This window comes from Ranitomeya variabilis, chromosome 1 (genome assembly GCF_051348905.1).
Source record: "Ranitomeya variabilis isolate aRanVar5 chromosome 1, aRanVar5.hap1, whole genome shotgun sequence".
Classification (NCBI taxonomy): Eukaryota; Metazoa; Chordata; class Amphibia; order Anura; family Dendrobatidae; genus Ranitomeya; species Ranitomeya variabilis.
In genome coordinates, this window is record NC_135232.1 from 544,435,066 (window position 1) to 544,453,543 (window position 18,478).

An 18,478-nucleotide genomic window follows, 5' to 3' on the forward strand; every position below is an offset into this window, starting at 1 on the left:
TTATTTGCAATAGTAATGGAACCATTCACAGAAAAAATTGGAATACCTTTAATTAGAAGATTTATTCTAACAAAAGTCACAAACTATAAAATAAGTCTGTTTGCAGACAATGTGATTCTCGCCATATCTAATCCTTTAGAATCACTTTGACTCGGAGAGAGAACCAAAACAATAGATACATTTTCCAAGATCTCCTTTTATAAAATCAACCAGAACAAATCACAAATTTTGGACTTATGGTTAGATGAGGAACAAAAGGAGAGTATTAAGAAATAATTTCAAGTATGTATAGGAAAAAGACACTACACTATGTTCCAAATTATTATGCAAATTACATTTTTCTCTGATTTTCCTAAATGGTCAGTGTAAATGACAGTCAGTCTAATAAAAGTCGTCACCCATTAGAGTATACATCAAATTTTATTGAAGAAACCTCCCAATGATAACAGTATAATCTCCAAAATGAATAAAAACTCAAAATGCACTGTTCCAAATTATTAGGCACAGTAGAATTTCTAAACCTTTGATATGTTTTAAAGAACTGAAAATGCTCATTTGTGGAATTTGCAGCATTAGGAGGTCACATCCACTGAACAAAAAAGCTATTTAACTCCAAAACATTCTAACAGGCCAAGTTACTTGTTAACATAGGACCCCTTCTTTGATATTACCTTCACAATTCTTGCATCCATTGAACTTGTTAGTTTTTGGAGAGTTTCTACTTTTATTTCTTTGTATGAAGTTGGAATAGCCTCCCAGAGCTGCTGTTTTGATGTGAACTGCCTCCCACCCTCATAGATCTTTTGCTTTATGATACTCCAAAGGTTCTCTATAGGGTTGAGGTCATGGGAAGATTGTGGCCACACCATGAGTTTATCTCCTTTTATGCCCATAGCAGCCAATGACTCAGAGGTATTCTTTGCAGCATGAGATGGTGCATTGTCATGCATGAAGATGATTTTGCTCCTGAAGGCATGTTTCTGCTTTTTATACCATGGAGGAAAGTTGTCAGTCAGAAACTCTATATACTTTGCAGAGGTCATTTTCACACCTTCAGGAACCTTAAAGGGCCCCACCAGCTGTTTCTCCATGATTCCGGCCCAAAACATGACTCCTCCACCTCCTTGCTGACGTTGCAGCCTTGTTGGGACATGGTGGCCATCCACTACTCTATCCATCTGGACCATCCAGGGTTGCTCAACACTTATCAGTAAACAAGACTGCTTGGAAATTAGTCTTCATGTATGTGTGGGCCCAATACAACAATTTCTGCTTGTGAACACTTTTTAGGGGTGGCCGAATAGTAGGTTTATGAACCAAAGCAAGCCTTTGAAGGAGCCTACACCTTGAGGTTCGAAGGACTCCAGAGGCACCAGCAGCTTCAAATATCTGTTTGCTGCTTTGTAATGGTATTTTGGCAGTTGCTCTTTTAATCCGATGAACTTGCCTGGCAGAAATCTTCCTCATTATGCCTTTATCGGCACAAACACATTTGTGCTCAGATACAGCCACAAATCTCTTAACAGTACGATGATCACGCTTACGTTTTCGGGAAATTTCTAATGTTTTCATCCCTTCACCAAGGCATTGCACTATTTGATGCTTTTCAGCAGCAGAGAGATCCTTTTTCTTTCCCATGTTACTTGAAAACTGTGACCTGCTTAATAATGTGGAACATCATTTTTAAGTAGTTTTCCTTTAATTAGAATCACCTGGAAAACCAATTATCACATGCATTTAAGATTGATTTCAGTGATCCATTGAGCCCTGAGACACAATACCATCCACGAGTTTATTTGAAAAACAAAACAATTCAATTTTTGACACTTAAATCCAATTTGCATAATAATTTGGAACACAGTGTATACCATGTTTGTGAATTCAAATAACTAAGAAAACAAAAGACTTAATAGATACAAATCTGGCCTTAATTCAGAACAACATAAAGATTGATATCACAAAGTTTACCAAACAAGAGACATATCTTGGTTGGGAAAAATAAGGGCATACTTTATGTATTCAGAACAATCCCCTTGAGGTTTCTCAAAACTGGCTACAGAAATTACAAACCCAGGTTTCTGGATTTATTTGGAGCTGTAAAAGACCAAGGGTTGCTAACACCACACATTGCAAAAATAGAAAAAAAAATGGAGGCTTAAGTATACCAAATATCATGAACTACTATAAAACCAACTCGATCCAGCAAAATCAAAAATATAGTAATGATAACACAGGATGGGTATTACTTGAAAAAGTATTAAACAATAACAAGTGATTAAAATCTCTAATTTTAGCCCATATCTTAGATTTATCTCTTGAATTGCCACAATTTCCAACCCTACAAGCTTCAATTAGATCATGGAAACTACTAAGCAGAAAACTAATAGACCATCCCATCCAGGATAAAATAAAAATATTCCAATAAGGATTCTGGAATTGGCATTACAATATCTACAACATTAGAGGAATGGCAAAAAAGTGTCAATCACTTAGATGAACTAAAGAACTATTTCCTTTCTATATACTACAAGAAAAATATAAATTAGATGATATAGAGTTTGTAAAACACTTGGACATTTAAAAGATACATAAACAAAAGAAAAAACAAAACCAACAACTACAAATACCTAAACCAATAATCACTTTGATTGAGGAACCCAAGAATGAAATAAAATGGATAACGTGTGCTATACAGCTCTGGCAAAAATTAAGAGACCACTGCAAAATGTTCAGTTTGTCTGATTTTTCTCTTTATAGGTATATTTATGAGTAAAATGTAATTGTTCCTTTATTCTATAAACTACTGACATGTCTCTCAAGTTCCAAACAATAAATTTTGTACTTATTTTCTGAAAATGAGAAATGGTCAAAGTAACAAAAAAATGCATTGCTTGCAGAAATCAAATAATGCAAAAAATAAAAAGTTCATAATCCTTTAGAAACAACAATACTACTGTTTTAACTCGGAAAGAGTTCAGAAATCAATATTTTTTGGAATAACCATGATCTTTAATCACAGCTTTCATTTTTTTTGGCATGCTTTCCACCAGTCTTTCACACTGCTTTTGACTTACCTTATGCCACTCCTGGTACAAAAATTAAAGCAGTTCTTTGTTTGATGGCTTGTGACTATCCATCTTCCTCTTGATTACATTCCAGAGGTTTTCAGTAGGGTTCAGGTCTGGAGATTGGGCTGGCCATGACAGGGATTTCATGTGGTGGTCCTTCATCCACACTTTGACCTAGCTGTGTGGCATGGCGCATTGTCCTGCTGGAAAAAAACAGTCCTCAGAGTTGGGGAACATTGCCTGAGCAGAAGGAATGAACTATTTTTCCAGGATAACCTTATATGCGGCTTGATTCATACGTCCTTCGCAAAGAACAACCTGCCCAATTCCAGCCTTGCTGAACATCCCCAGATCATCACCGATCCTCCTCCAAATTTCACAGTGGGTGCAAGACACTGTGGCTTGTACGCCTCTCCAATTCTTCATCTAACCATTAAACGACCAGGTGTTGATCTGGGAATGTTCAGCAAGGCTGGAATTGAGCAGGTTAATCTTTGCACAGGACATATGAATCAAGCCACATACAAGGTTATCCTTGAAAAACAGTTTATTCCTTCTGCTCAGGCAATGTTCCCCAACTCCGACGACTGGTTTCTCCAGCAGGACAATGCGCTGTGCCACACAGCTAGGTCAATCAAGGTTTGGATGAAAGACCACCACATCAAATCTCTGTTTGTGGTTAGCCCAATCTCCAGGCCTGAACCCCATTGAAAACCTGTGGAATGTAATTGTCACGGATCCCTCTCCGCGCAGCCGCTAATTCGTCACGTATCCGCTCTCAGCACGTGACTTGGGGTTGTGCCTGCAAGGGTTAATCTATGTCCCCTCTCTGTCCAGCATTCAACCTCTGTCCTATGCTGTAATGGGAGCATAAATCACACACACCGACCCAGGCCACACACCCGCTCATACACGCTGCCACCACTCACCGAAACATGGGCGATGAGTCCCGGAAATACTACTAATGCTGTCTACCACTCATAAGGCTCACACATCTTAGGCTATGGATTCTTTAGAACATTCACTGTTCAACTGTTAAGTTTATGCTTTAATACAAAAGGTGCAGTGCTTACAGTAAAGAAAAAGATACAAAAATATGGTAATAAAAAGACATAAAGGTATGCAAAACAGGAGAAAATAAACAGGAGAAAACTTACAGAAATAGCTAACTGGTAAACTTCTGCTCCCTGAGGGTAGGATGAATATAGACTGGATCATATCCATTTCCCAGGCTGCCTTCACATGTGAACAATTTTGAATGTATACAACCCAAATTTATAGAGTCACCCTGGAGGTCAGATTTCTAGACCAGCACCTCAAGTTGATATTCTAATTGCTTGTTTTTGATCGCCCCCAATGAATATATTTTCTTAGATTCTGTATGTAAAGGTACCGTCACACTCAGCGACGCTTCGGCGATATAGACAACGAGCCGACCTAAACTAGATCGCTGGAGCGTCGCTGTTTAGGTCGCTGTACAGACGTCAAACACAGCAACTCCAGAATGATGCAGGAGCGATCCAGTGACGTAACGGCGACTCACTTCTCGTTCTCGCTGGTTGTTAGCTCCATGTCAAACATTGCCGGCGTCGTTGCTTTTGATGTCAAACATGACGATACACGCTGACCTGGCGACGAAATAAAGTTCTGGACTTCTAGCTCCGACCAGCGATGGCACAGCGGGATCCAGATCGCTGCTGCGTGTCAAACACAACGAGATCGCTATCCAGGACGCTGCAACGTCACGGATTGTTGTCGTTCTCGTTGCAAAGTTGCTGAGTGTGACAGTACCTTAAAGCTTCCCACAGATAGTGTCAGGCTGTAATTGACATCTCTCTTCAAAGAGCTAGGAGGTGTCAAATGTTCCCTTTCTTCTTTGTTCCCAGCACGACCCCCTGGAGAGATTGGAGACAGAAGTCTGCTGTGTTAGAAAAATACATATTAACACCTGGGTGAGACTTGCAGCCTTCAGGACAAATGTTACATCATTACATTACTAGTCATACAATAAACCTATACGTGTTTCACTGCACATATATGTATACATATTTCACAACCGTAATCAAGAGGAAGATGGATAGTCACAAGCCGTGAAACAAAGAGCTGCTTAAATTTTTGTACCAGGAGTGGCATAAGGTCACCCAAAAGCAGTGTGAAAAACTGGTGGAAAGCATGCCCAGACTCATGAAAGCTGTAATTAAAAATCATGGTTATTCCACAAAATATTGATTTCTGAACTCTTCCTGGAGTCAAAACATTAGTATTGTTGTTTCTAAATAATTATGCACTTGTTTTTTGTTTTTTGCATTATTTGAGGTCTGCATGCAATGCATTTTTTTATTTTGACCATTTCTCATTTTCAGAAAATAAATGCTAAATTAATTGCTTGGAACTTTGGAGACATGTTGTCAGTAGTTTATAAAATAAAAGAACAATATACATTTTACTCAAAAATATACGTAAAAAGAGAAAAATCAGACAAACTGAACATTTTGCAGTGGTCTTATTTTTTGCCAGAGCTGTATATAAACTTTTTAATGACGACATTGATCTTAAACAGACAACTAACATGACCAACTGGGAGAAAGATCTGAACTTTACTCAAGATTCAGAACAAAGGGAAAAATCTATTAAAATACTATATAAATCCAATACATGCACTACCCTGCATGAAGCTTATTATAAACTCATCACAAGATGGTACTTTACCCCCTTAAGGTACCTTCACATTAAGCGACGCTGCAGCGATAGCGACAACGATGCCGATCGCTGCAGCGTCGCTGTTTGATCGCTGGAGAGCTGTCACACAGACCGCTCTCCAGCGACCAACGATGCCGAGGTCCCCGGGTAACCAGGGTAAACATCGGGTTGCTAAGCACAGGGCCGTGCTTAGTAACCCGATGTTTACCCTGGTTACCATCCTAAAAGTAAAAAAAACAAACAGTACATACTCACCTGCGCGTCCCCCGGCGTCCGCTTCCCTGCACTGTGTGAGCGCCGGCCCTAACAGCAGAGCGGTGACGTCACCGCTGTGCTTTTACTTTCACTTTAGGGCCGGCGCTCAGTCAGAGCAGGAAGCGGACGGCAGGGGGACGCGCAGGTGAGTATGTACTGTTTGTTTTTTTTACTTTTACGCTGGTAACCAGGGTAAACATCAGGTTACTAAGCGCGGCCTTGCGCTTAGTAACCCGATATTTACCCTGGTTACCAGCGTAAAACATCGCTGGTATCGTTGCTTTTGGTGTCAAACCTGACGATAAACGCCGATCTGACGACCAAATAAAGTTCTGAACTTTATTCAACGACCAGCGATATCACAGCAGGATCCTGATCGCTGCTGCGTGTCAAACTAAACGATATCGCTAGCCAGGACGCTGCAACGTCACGGATCGCTAGCGATATCGTTTAGTGTGAAGGTACCTTTAAACTTAAAATCTTCCCAGCACAGTCATCATTGTGTTGGAGGAAATACGGGGAAAAAGGGAGACCTCAAGCATATTTTTTGGGAATGTACCTAGATTAAAGAAACATGGAAAAAGTGGAACAAATGATACAACAGATTACGCACAATAATATAAAACTCCACAATTAACAATTCTATCACTAGGGAGAAATTATATCCCAAAAGAAAATATCTGTATCGTCTCACATATAATAATGGTAACAAATCGTTTAATTGCATCCCATTGGAAAAGGAAAGACCCTCCAAAAATAGAGGACATCATAGAAAGAATAGCTACACATAATGTGTGCGAATTTAATTATGCCATAATATACAGTAGATTTCCCAAATACTCTAAAAATTGGGCCCCCTGGAATAAAGAATTCACAACACTATTCACCTAGTCCCCCCTAATCACCGGAGAGTGAGAAACAAAATCAATATGAGAAGTCCTCGTGGGTGCCATGGATCCCTCCTTTGCAATGGGAGAATTAACAATTGCAAAAGAAATGTAGGCTTGTGTGAAGATGTGAGCTTGTGGCTTATAAAAATTACCTAGGCAGGTTAAAGATGCAGCTATTTTTATTCCATATATCCATGGTTGTACAACAGATCCATGTAGATGGCCAACGTACAATGTCCTCAGTCCACAAGTTCCCAATCTGAGATCAGTAATTCCACTGGCCCTGTACCCAGGGCTGTGGAGTTGGAGTAAGTTTTGGTTGGAGTTAATTTTGGTTGGAGTCGGTAGAAATGTACCGACTCCAGCTTTAAAAAAAAAAATGTATTAATATTTCATAATTGAACTTTCATATGAATTTTATAAATGTTACTAAAATATATATGTTCTATCAAACTGAACAACAGTGATAAGCAGTTCTACTGGAGATAGAGACATTTCTTACTACTTGTGTGTCACTGTTCTCCACTGCCCTTATCTAATCTTATACTTGGTTAACCTCATGCTGCCCCAACCCCCCTACTTACAATGTGTGAAAATGTGTTGCAAATTCTTAGTAGTAAAGCTCCTCCTCTAGACTGGATGTTTACTAGGTGTGCATCTTCCAAGCATCTCACAGCTGCTACTCAGAAGAGGAAGACTGTAAGAAGTATTATCCTTTCAACAAACTTTGCATCAGTTAACTGTGAGTACATGAGGAATAACAGTATTACTGACCACTATATCAGTTGTACGACCTGGCAATAATTTTGTACAATTGTTTTTAGGAAAAACAATTATCATTTGGATTGTGAATGCAGAATTAAAAACCTGAGTGTCAAAGAAGCGTCACATTAAATCAGCTGTATTTGAACATTTCACCATCACTCAAGATAGAAAACATTATGTCTGTCAGTGTATGACAAATGATCCAGATGAAAACAAATGCTGTGAAGCCAAGATCAGTGCATATTCAGGCAAAGATAAAAATGCTCCTACCAGAGCTTCTAATCTAAAGAGACATTTACAGCGCTTTCATCCAGAAGTACTGAAAGCAGTGGATGAGAGAGACTGCATCCAAACCAATGAACCAGTGCCCAGCTCTTCCAGCCAAACAAAGGAGCAGAGAACTTTGTCACTGACAAAATATCTTGCAACTGATGGCTGCAAAGTTACTGTGACAATGACAGTAGATACATTTAAAAAACAGATCCTAGAGCTTGCTGTAAAGGATAGTGTGCCTATTTCATTATTTTCACGACCAGCTTTTATGTGTCTGAATGGGGAAATGGCCCGCAAGCTTGGTATTTCTCTGGAGAGAGAGAGTATTAGAAAATTAGTAATCGAAGAAGCTTTTAAACAAAAGGAAGAACTTGAAAAAACTCTCAAGGGACGCTGCACACGTCACAGAGTGAACTATTTTGCCATCAATGTCCGATTTGTTTGACAAAAATGAAATGGTTACCAAGACATTGGCAGTAAAAGACACCAAAACTCATCACACCAGTGAGTTTCTCCAGGTCTTGGTGGAAAAGGTTCTGCAAGACTATGAACTTAAAAAAGAGCAAGTTCTTTCTGTCGTAATTGACAATGCTTCAAATATGATAAGTACTATTAAGCTAATGAATGAGAGTAATGATGGTGACCAGCAGCTAGAAGAACATTCTGGGTCGACAGACACAGAAATGTTTCAAATAGAGGAACACAGTATTGTAACTGAGGAGCAAACTGAAGTTGCTTCAGATGAACAGCAACATGAAAGTTTAGATGATCTTGTTGAAACTGTCAATACGTTCTTTCATTCATCACATGCGCTGTGTTGTGCATACGCTACAGCTGGCTATAAGAGACAGTCTGCAAGAAGGACATGCTGCTGCACTGATTGGCAAGGTGAGAAAATTGGCTACTTTTGCCAGAACCCCTAAAGTTGATTCAATTTTGAAGAGACGTGCTGGAAAAGGGGCAATTATTGATCAAGCCACACGATGGGGCAGTACTTACTTAATGATTCAGCGCTTGATTGAACTGAAAACCTTTCTTGTAGACATGGCTAACCCTCAACTGACGCTAAATGAAAGTCAGTGGAATCAGGTGACTGAGCTGGAAAAATTGCTAGAGCACCCATTTACAGTGACTATAAAAAATTACAAGCAGAAGACTTAACTCCAGGTATTTTCTTAAAGGAGTGGAAGAACCTGATGTTTCGCCTGTCCCAAAGAGGAGGGTTAATTGCAAGTGGCATTGCTACATCAATGAAACGGAGAGAGGAGCTACTATTACAAAATAACATTCTTTTGGCAGCTGTTTCTGTAGACCCAATGCATCAGATTCTTCTAGATGATCAACAGCTAACTAAAGGAAAAGAAGCTCTGTTTGAAATAGCAGTAAGGATGAAAGGGTTGCAGAACAGTCAGGAGGAACAAGAAGGATTTGGTCGTCCTGCCACATCTTCACCCTCATCAACTGAGGAACAATTTAATTTCGAAAAATATTTGGATCACAAGGACCGTGCAAAGCGTTCCCGCATAGAAGAAGAGTCATCCCCATCAAAGAACACAGCCAGTACATTTCAGCAGAATTTTTCATGTGCACTAAAAGAAATTGAGAAATTTGACCGTTCATCAAAAGTAACAGATTCCTCTGTATCCTGACATTGTCAGAGATGTTGCCCGAGTGGTTACTGCTTTGCCACCAACCCAAGTTAGTGTAGAGAGGTTGTTCTCTGCTCTCCAAATAATTAGACCAGATTTGAGGGCATCCATGAAGGAGGATCTGACAGAGGCAATACTTTTTCTGAGGACAAATTTATAGATTTTTTCTTATTAACTGCATAACAGTGTTTATTGCATATGTATTTACAAGAGTTTAGAAAAGTTTATAAAAGTTATTTGCTATATTCTAATAAATATAGTTTTTGCTCTAAGTGGTCTGATTACTTATATGATGGTGAGAAACTGAATAAGCACGATGTTAATATTTTACAACAGTAAATTTATTGTTACAAATTGGCCATTTATGAAGGAGTCGGAGTCGGAACCTGATAAAATCCACGAGTCTGAGTCGCAACTGTGGCTTACCAACTCCACAGCCCTGCCTGTACCAGGCGATCCCCACTGTCTCCCAACTTTTCGTTGGCCCACAGCTTTTGGTATCTCCAGTTGGTATAGTGTGCAGTCACAGCCTATGTTCCTCAAGGCAATGTGGTTATCACGACCATAGCTCATGGATAACCCTCCAGTGAACAATCTCCAAAACTCCATAGTTAATCCATCCTTCGCAGCTGGGATCCTCTTCCATGGAAGTTTCTCAAAAATTGCCTGATTCAACCCCCTGTGTCTGTTTCTCCCTCCCCCTTAAACATTATTCTTTAGTTCACAGAACAAAACCTATTCCATCACTAGAAGCTGATTTGAGGCCCCCTGTGGTGACGGCTCCCCTGGGTCTACTATTTCCTTCCACACAGTGGGCCTAAGGGTATGTGCACACGTCAGGATTTCGTGCAGAAATTTCCTGAAGAAAACCGGAAATTTTCTGCAAGAAATCCGCATGTTTCTTTATGCGTTTTTTTTTCCCGTTTTTTTTTAGCATTTTGCAAGCGTAATTAGCTTGCAGAATGCTAAAGTTTTCCAAGCGATCTGTAGCATCGCTTGGAAAACTGATTGACAGGTTGGTCACACTTGTCAAACATAGTGTTTGACAAGTGTGACCAACTTTTTACTATAGGTGCAGCCTATGCAGCATCAGTAGTAAAAGATAGAATGTTAAAAATAATTAAAAAAGGTTATACTCCCCTTCTGCAGACAGCCGATCTCAGCGGCTTCCGTTCCTATAGATGGTGTGTGCAGGACCTTCGATGACGTCGCGGTCACGTGACCGCGACGTCATCGCAGTCATGTGACCGTGACGTCATCGCAGGTCCTTCACACACACCAGCTATAGGAACGGAAGCAGCAGCGTGCACCTGAGAGGCGGGAAGACTGCGGGGGCCATCGAAGATGAGTATATGACTACCGTATATACTCGAGTATAAGCCGAGATTTTCAGCCCAAATTTTTGGGCTGAAAGTGCCCCTCTCGGCTTATACTCGAGTCACGGTCGGCGGTGGGGTCGGCGGGTGAGGGGGAGAGGGCGCTGAGGCATACTCACCTAGTCCCGGCGATCCTGACGCTCCCCCTGCCCGTCACACTGTCTTCGGGTGCCGCAGCTCTTCCCCTGTTCAGCGGTCACGTGGGACCGCTCATTAGAGAAATGATTATGGACTCCTCTCCCATAGGGGCGGAGCCGCATATTCATTTCTCTAATCTGGTGCCGGTGACCGCTGACAGAGGAAGAGCTGCGGCACCCGAAGACAGTGTGACAGGCAAGGGGAGCGTCAGGATCGCCGGGAGTAGGTGAGTATTTTATATTCACCTGTCCACGTTCCACCCGCCGGGCGCCGCTCTGTCTTCGCATCCTCTTGTTCTGACTGCAGGTCAGAGGGCGCGATGACGCATATAGTGTGCGCCGCCCTCTGCCTGATCAGTCAGTGCAGAGAGACGCCGGGAAGGGACGCTGAGGAGCTGCAAGCAAGAGAGGTGAGTATGTGTTTTTTTTTTTTTTTATTGCAGCAGCAGCGTTATATATGGCACAGACTTATATGGCACATCTATGGGGCAACGGTGCAGAGCATTATATATGGCACAGATTTATATGGCACATCTATGGGGCAACGGTGCAGAGCACTATATATGGCACAGATTTATATGGCACATCTATGGGGCAACGGTGCAGAGCACTATATATGGCACAGATTTATATGGCACATCTATGGGGCAACGGTGCAGAGCACTATGGCACAGATTTATATGGCACATCTATGGGGCAACGGTGCAGAGCATTATATATGGCACAGATTTATATGGCACATCTATGGGGCAATAATGAACAGTGCAGAGCATATATGGCACTGCTTTATAAGGGGCATCTATGGGGCCATAATGAACAGTGCAGAGCATATATGGCACTGCTTTATATGGAGCATCTATGGAGCAATAATGAACAGTGCAGAGCATATAAGGCACAGCTTAATAAGGAGCATCTATGGGGCCATAATGAACAGTGCAGAGCATATATGGCACAGCTTAATATGGAGCATCTATGGGGCCATAATGAACGGTGCAGAGCATTGTATATGGGGCATCTATGGGGCCATAATGAATGGTGCAGAGCATTATATATGGCACAGCTTTATAAGGAGCATCTATGGGGCCATAATGAACGGTGCAGAGCATTCTATATGGCACAGCTATATATGGAGCATCTATGGGGCAATAATCAACGGTATGGAGCATTATATATGGCACAGCTTTATATGGAACCTCCTTTGGGGCAATAATGAACGGTATGGAGCATCTATTTTTATTTTTGAAATTCACCGGTAGCTGCTGTATTTTCCACCCTAGGCTTATACTCGAGTCAATAAGTTTTCCCAGTTTTTTGTGGCAAAATTAGGGGGGTCGGCTTATACTCGGGTCGGCTTATACTCGAGTATATACGGTATTTTTTTATTTTGATTCTTTCTTTTTTTTTTACCAATTATACGGTGCCCAGTCCGTGGAGGAGAGTCTCCTCCACCCTGGGTACCAACCGCACATGATCTGCTTACTTCCCGCATGGTGGGCATAGCCACATGCGGAAAGTAAGCAGATCAGTGCATTCCCTTTTCCTCATAGATTGTAAGCTTGCGAGCAGCAGGGCCCTCATTCCTCCTGGTATCTGTTTTGAACTGTGATTTCTGTTATGCTGTAATGTCTGTTGTCTGTATAAGTCCCCTCTATAAGTTGTAAAGCGCTGCGGAATATGTTGGCGCTATATAAATAAAATTATTATTATTATTATTATTATTCCTAGTTGTGCGGAATCCCCGCAATTCCGCAAATTTAATGAACATGTTGCTTTTTTTTCCATGATGCGATTTTTTCGCGGAAAAAAAATGCAACATTTGCAAAAAAAAAAACGCGAAAAATACTGAACGTGTGCACATGGCCTTAGAGTGGGAGTACTATGATGTAAGACCTTGAGTTACAGAGGGGATTGATGGGATGATTGCTTTGCATTTACACTTAGCAGTCTACTGTCTGGCCTTAAGGCCCCGTCTCACTTATCGACGCTAAAGCGATCCCGACAACGATATGACCTGTCAGGGATCGTTGCTGCGTCGCTATGTGGTCGCTGGTGAGATGTCAAACAGTGAGATCTTCCAACGATCGCAGCTGCGATCTCACTGTTTGACATCTCACCAGCGACCTGTAGCGACCTGTACAACGATGTCACATGGGAGCTATTATGACGATTCAGTGTCTGAGTCGTCAACGAGGTCGTGGTAAGGTGTCAAACACAGTGATGTGTGCTACCCAGCGGGACCTCAACGATCAAAAAAAGGTCCAGGCTATTCCGACACGACCAGCGATCTCACAGCAGGGGCCTGGTCGCTGCTACGTGTCACACATAGCGAGATCGCTACTGAGGTCGCTGTTGCGTCACAAAACTTGTGACTCAGCAGCGATCTCGCTAGCGATCTCGCTTAGTGAGACGGGGGCTTAAGCTATACATAAGATCTAGCCTGCTAGTCTTCCACTGCTTACTGTCAGTGAATGTAACATTGATTCCTGAGGATGAACTGACAAGCAAGCAAATCACTAATAAAACACCACAAGAAAATATCGAATTAAACACAACAAAACCGGTGCTCCGTGCTGGAAAAAGTCTCTGCTCGATGTCCATTTGTCCTATAGTCTTTAGTAAGTGGCCAAATCCTCACAGCTTGGAATGCAAGAATTTATTTTATTAAGAGTAGAATTATTTGACACGTAATTAAAGGTAAATATATTGTGTATTATTGGTGGATATGAAGTGGTTATAATTGTATTTTCTTTAATAATAGGTAATAGTATGTTTATACTTGGTTTAAATAGATTTTTATTTTTGTTTATTTTTTTGAGAAAATGAATTATACAGCATTTACTCCTGTTTTTATCCTAGATTTGTATATACCCATTCCGTTAGGGTATGTGCACACGTAAGAATTTCTTGCAGAAAATTCCTGAAGAAAACCAGACATTTTCTGCAAGAAAACCGCATGCGGTTTTTTTGCACGTTTTTTTTCCGGAGCTTTTCCAATGCGTTATATAGCGGGGAAAAACTTGAAAAAACGCAAAATTAATGAACATGCTGAGTTTTTTACCGCGATGCGTTTTTTTCGCAGAAAAAACTCCTCATGCACAAAACTTGCAGAATGCATTCTAAACTATAGGATGCATATGTATGCGTTTTTATCACGTTTTTATAGCGAAAAACGTGAAAAAAACGCAACGTGTGCACACAGCCTTACTCTTACAATCCCCCCCTTGTTGCTGTTCCTCTGTCCATCTCTCCCATTGCGATAAATATGTTGTAAGTATAGTAAAATATTGAAAGAAGATATATTTAAAAGATAGAAGTGATATACCACATGCACAGCTTGTTAAAAAAAAAAAAAAAAAAAAACTCTTTTTGGAAAAATAATCTATTGAAACAGAAAATCTGACTGATCATGTTCTCCAGGGTCTCGGCTACCCCCGGTAGCCGATACCCCGGAGATTTTGCGACACTGAGGGACGCTATACCTTTATTTCTCAGCGCCATTAAAAAGCAAGGCTGAAGAATAATTACCCTTAACTGCAGCCGTTAAACTGTGTATCAGCGGTCGTTAAGGGGTTAAAGTTCGTAAACATTGTGCAGATACCGGAATTTCCATGCCCACAAGCTACAACCACTTCCATTGTGTTTGTCGAGAGCTGGATCCTCTGACAATTTTGATCTCTAATAATCCCTTTACATGAATCATCAGACCTCCATTCCTGTGTTGTGTGTAGTCTGGATGAATGGTCATGGTGGCAACTCTGGCCCCATATACTTATCGTGCTTTTGCTTTGCCACAATATTTTATTTTTTTTTTGTGTTCCTCACACAGGTTTATCGGCAGCTGCCGGTATTGGAGTTGATGATCTCCGTCGACTCTGCATTCTCCGCCTCAGTTTTGTTAAAGGCTGGGGTCCTGACTACCCCCGTCAGAGTATCAAACAGACACCGTGCTGGATAGAAGTTCACCTCCACCGATCTCTTCAACTCCTAGATGAAGTTCTTCATACGTTACCAATGGCAGATCCTAATACAGTCAACTAGCCATCAATGGGTACTGAGAAGAGACATGGATGCTGTAATTGGCTTCTTACTGCCAAAGGAAACCTCACTAGGTGGTGAAGCCCGCCACCGAGGATGAGCCAGATGTCTTCTACTGTTGTAGTCATTGTTGATAAAAATGAACTTTACTGGCAGACAACAGCTTCGAGGAGTGAACTACATGGGCTAAACCTTGCCCTGGGTTTGACTTGCTCAACAAAATGTTTAAAGAATCTAACATGAGAATTGCATCGGGTTCGGACAATGAAAACACTTTACGATAATTCTTTATTTTAACTCTCTAAATTCCACACGATGAAGGAACCACTCTGCTCAGAATATCGCAAGTCATAAGCCTGGTGGGAACCATGAGAAGCTTTAGATTGTCTCCAAATTGTAGAACAAAAGAAAAATGCGGTAGTAGTAGTTGCGTTTTTTTATGCCATTATTGGGACAGTTCTGTGTCTACCTCACTTGCAGGGTCCTGACATCGAAGGGACAATCATAAATTTTATATTTAAGTTGCTTTTACAAGGACAGAGTATGGACTGTATCTTAATAAGAGCAAAGCCAAAAATACTACCCTGCTTTTTGATGGGATTTCCACATTCAAACTGACTTATATTAAATAAAATATTTATCTACTATTGCTTAAAGGTCCTATGTCCTGTATGAACAGACATCAAAAGACAGAACATAAATCAATAAGCCTGCTATGACATGATCACGGCTCTATATAATCCTCACACGTCTCTACTTCGGTTGACCGCGCATCTATATAATCCTCACACATCTCTTCCTCATGATTGTGGTTCTATATAATCCTCACATGTCTTTTATTCCTCGTGATTGCAGCTCTATATAATCCTCACATGTCCTTTCTTCCTCATGTGATCACGGCTCTATATAATCCACACACGTCTCTTCCTCGTGATCACGGCAGTATATAATCCTCACACGTCTCTTCTTCATGTGATCACGCGGCTCTATATAAACCTCACACATCTCTCTTCCTCTTCAGTTGATCACGGCACTTTACAGCTCTGGCAAAAATTAAGGACCACTGCAAAATTTTCAGTTTGCCTGATTTTTCTCTTTATAGGTATATTTTTGAGTAAAATGTAAATTGTTCTTTTCTCTGTCCCCATGACTGCACCACGGAGAGAGGGGATCCGCCCATCAAGGACAGGAAACCTACTGATAAAAAGGCGGTATCTCTATCATCAGTTTGGTTTCCTGTACTTGATAGGGAACCTGCAGTCGTCGCAAGCTTACCTAGAATCATCGTGGGATGCCGGGGCCAGTCGGACAGATCCGGGCAGCGGGGGTTCCCTGCCTCAGCTGGTGTGGTTACCCGAAGCGCCACCGCTGGGGTTAGTGAGCCTCTAGGGTGTGCGGGGAGAGGTGGCAAGGAAGAGGACCACGAGGCTGCCTCTCCCAGAAATCCTCTTAATGGCGACAGGTTGCCGACAGCACGCCACTGTGCCTCCGGGCAAGGGGGAGGCAGTAACAGGCAGCTGCCTCCCCCAGAATGATGGCTGCCATCCCTGGGTCTCCCGAGGGCTCCGGGAAGCATGTGTAGAGAGGCACGGCTCTTTGTTTGGGGCGGCGCCACCGCAAAGCACCTCTGGGAGCCGGTCAGTGCGTGAGCATGATAACGCGAATAGGCGCAAGGCATGACTGGGTAACCAGTCAGCGCGCAGGGCGTAATGGCACGCTGGCGCAGGACTAGGTAATCCAGTCACAGCACTATTTAAGGGGGACAGTGCTCTGGCCCAGTGCTTCTAATGGAGCTCGGCCAGTGTTCCCCAGGAATCATGAGCGATCTGGATGCCGGAGTTGAAATCCCCACAGTCCAGATCACCACAGCAGTAGCAAAAATGGCGGCCACAGGTGAAAGGAAAACAGACTTCCCACCACCAGCAACACGATACCACCGGGAAAGGGTGCTCAGGATCCCAGCACAGCAATGGCTCCGGCGTGGTGTCTGATGTGAGAATCCTACAGTGGATACGGATCATCCCCAACCGGTACTCTTCCGCCAGGTGGTGAGTTATCTTTGTGAAAGTTCACAGCTAACAGGGCCCTATTTTTCTGTTTTTCTCTTTTCTTCAGGCGAGAAAAAGTTCAGGGAAATCTAAACACAGGATCTGTGCGCTCTATAGGGAAGATTTGCCCTGCACGTGGGAAAAAATACTTTGCAGCTCATGTGTAGAATAGTCTGTGAAGGGCTTCCCGAGTTTGCAACCTAACTTAGATCAGTAATTAAAACCCAGGTGGAGGACACCTTTAGGTCCCTTCAGGAGGGTAAAAAGCGAAGGAAGACCAGACACAGGTCCCCTGAACCCAGGTCTAGTGACATGGATAGTGAAGGGGATTCAGATACCTCTAACTCATCATCAACATCATCTTCCTCTGTGGGTCACAGTTGTTTTCCGCTAGAAGAGACACATAGCTTCGTTAAGGCAGTTAAGAACACTATGGGATTAGCTGATCCTCACCCCCAAAAAACAGTACAAGATATTATGTTCTGAGGCCTTGAACAGAAGAAAGGAAGAGCCTTCCCACTGTGATGGTGTGATATGCTATGTAGGTATCATTTTTGTGTACAGTATATTCCTGTTTTACTGATTATCATGGTGTTACTGTATCTTGTAGGATGAGTTGTTATTTGCCATGTGATATTCTCCCCACAGTTCTGTATTGTTATCTCTCCACAGGGTCAGTGAATAATGTTATTTGCTAATATGCTAATGACATGTTGACCTAGCTTGTTGAAACAATGAGCCCCTGAGACCTTCCCCCTCCTGACCTGTGAATGAGCGGGGAGGCTTGTAAATATCAGGGAGGTGACACAGAGATCAGTCTGATGTGGAACCATGATGTGAAGAGCTTATCAGAGAGAAAGAAGGGAATATGGACTGTTATCCTCTGTGCTGGATTGTTGGACTTTTATTCTGGAATATTTAATCCTTTGTGTGATGGATCGTATATATGGACCTTTTGTGTTTTGCCTAAATAAAGGTCTTGGAATTGTTCACTATTCTCTTGCTCTGTTGATTGTGTGATACCGGAGAAGGAACCCGTGACACCCGCTTAATGAAAAAATCCAGGCCTTGATTAAAAAGGAATGGAAAAAAACGTAAGGAAGACCATACTTACACCCAAAAGAAAATACCCCTTTGAGTACCCGACATGCTCCTTTTGGGAAAAAGCACCCAAATTAGACGTAGCCTTCGCCAAGGCATCTAAAAAGTTCGCCCTCCCTTTTTAGGATATGGGAGTCTTAAAAGACCCCATGGACAAAAAGACATGGGGGAGGACTAAAAC

The 18,478-nt window shown here is 41.9% G+C and overlaps 1 protein-coding gene across 2 annotated transcripts in view; it reads left to right on the top strand.

The window, feature by feature from the left end:
• Nucleotides 1–18,191, top strand: part of LOC143766943 (mothers against decapentaplegic homolog 4-like) — a 76,814-nt gene extending 58,623 nt beyond the window's left edge. For both annotated transcript variants that reach the window (XM_077254969.1, XM_077254962.1), the window contains exon 12: nt 14,940–18,191. In XM_077254969.1, coding sequence (XP_077111084.1) covers nt 14,940–15,151 — 212 coding nt within the window. In that variant the 3' untranslated portion in view covers nt 15,152–18,191. The remainder of the gene's footprint in view (nt 1–14,939) is intronic.
• Nucleotides 18,192–18,478: the final 287 nt, after the last annotated feature.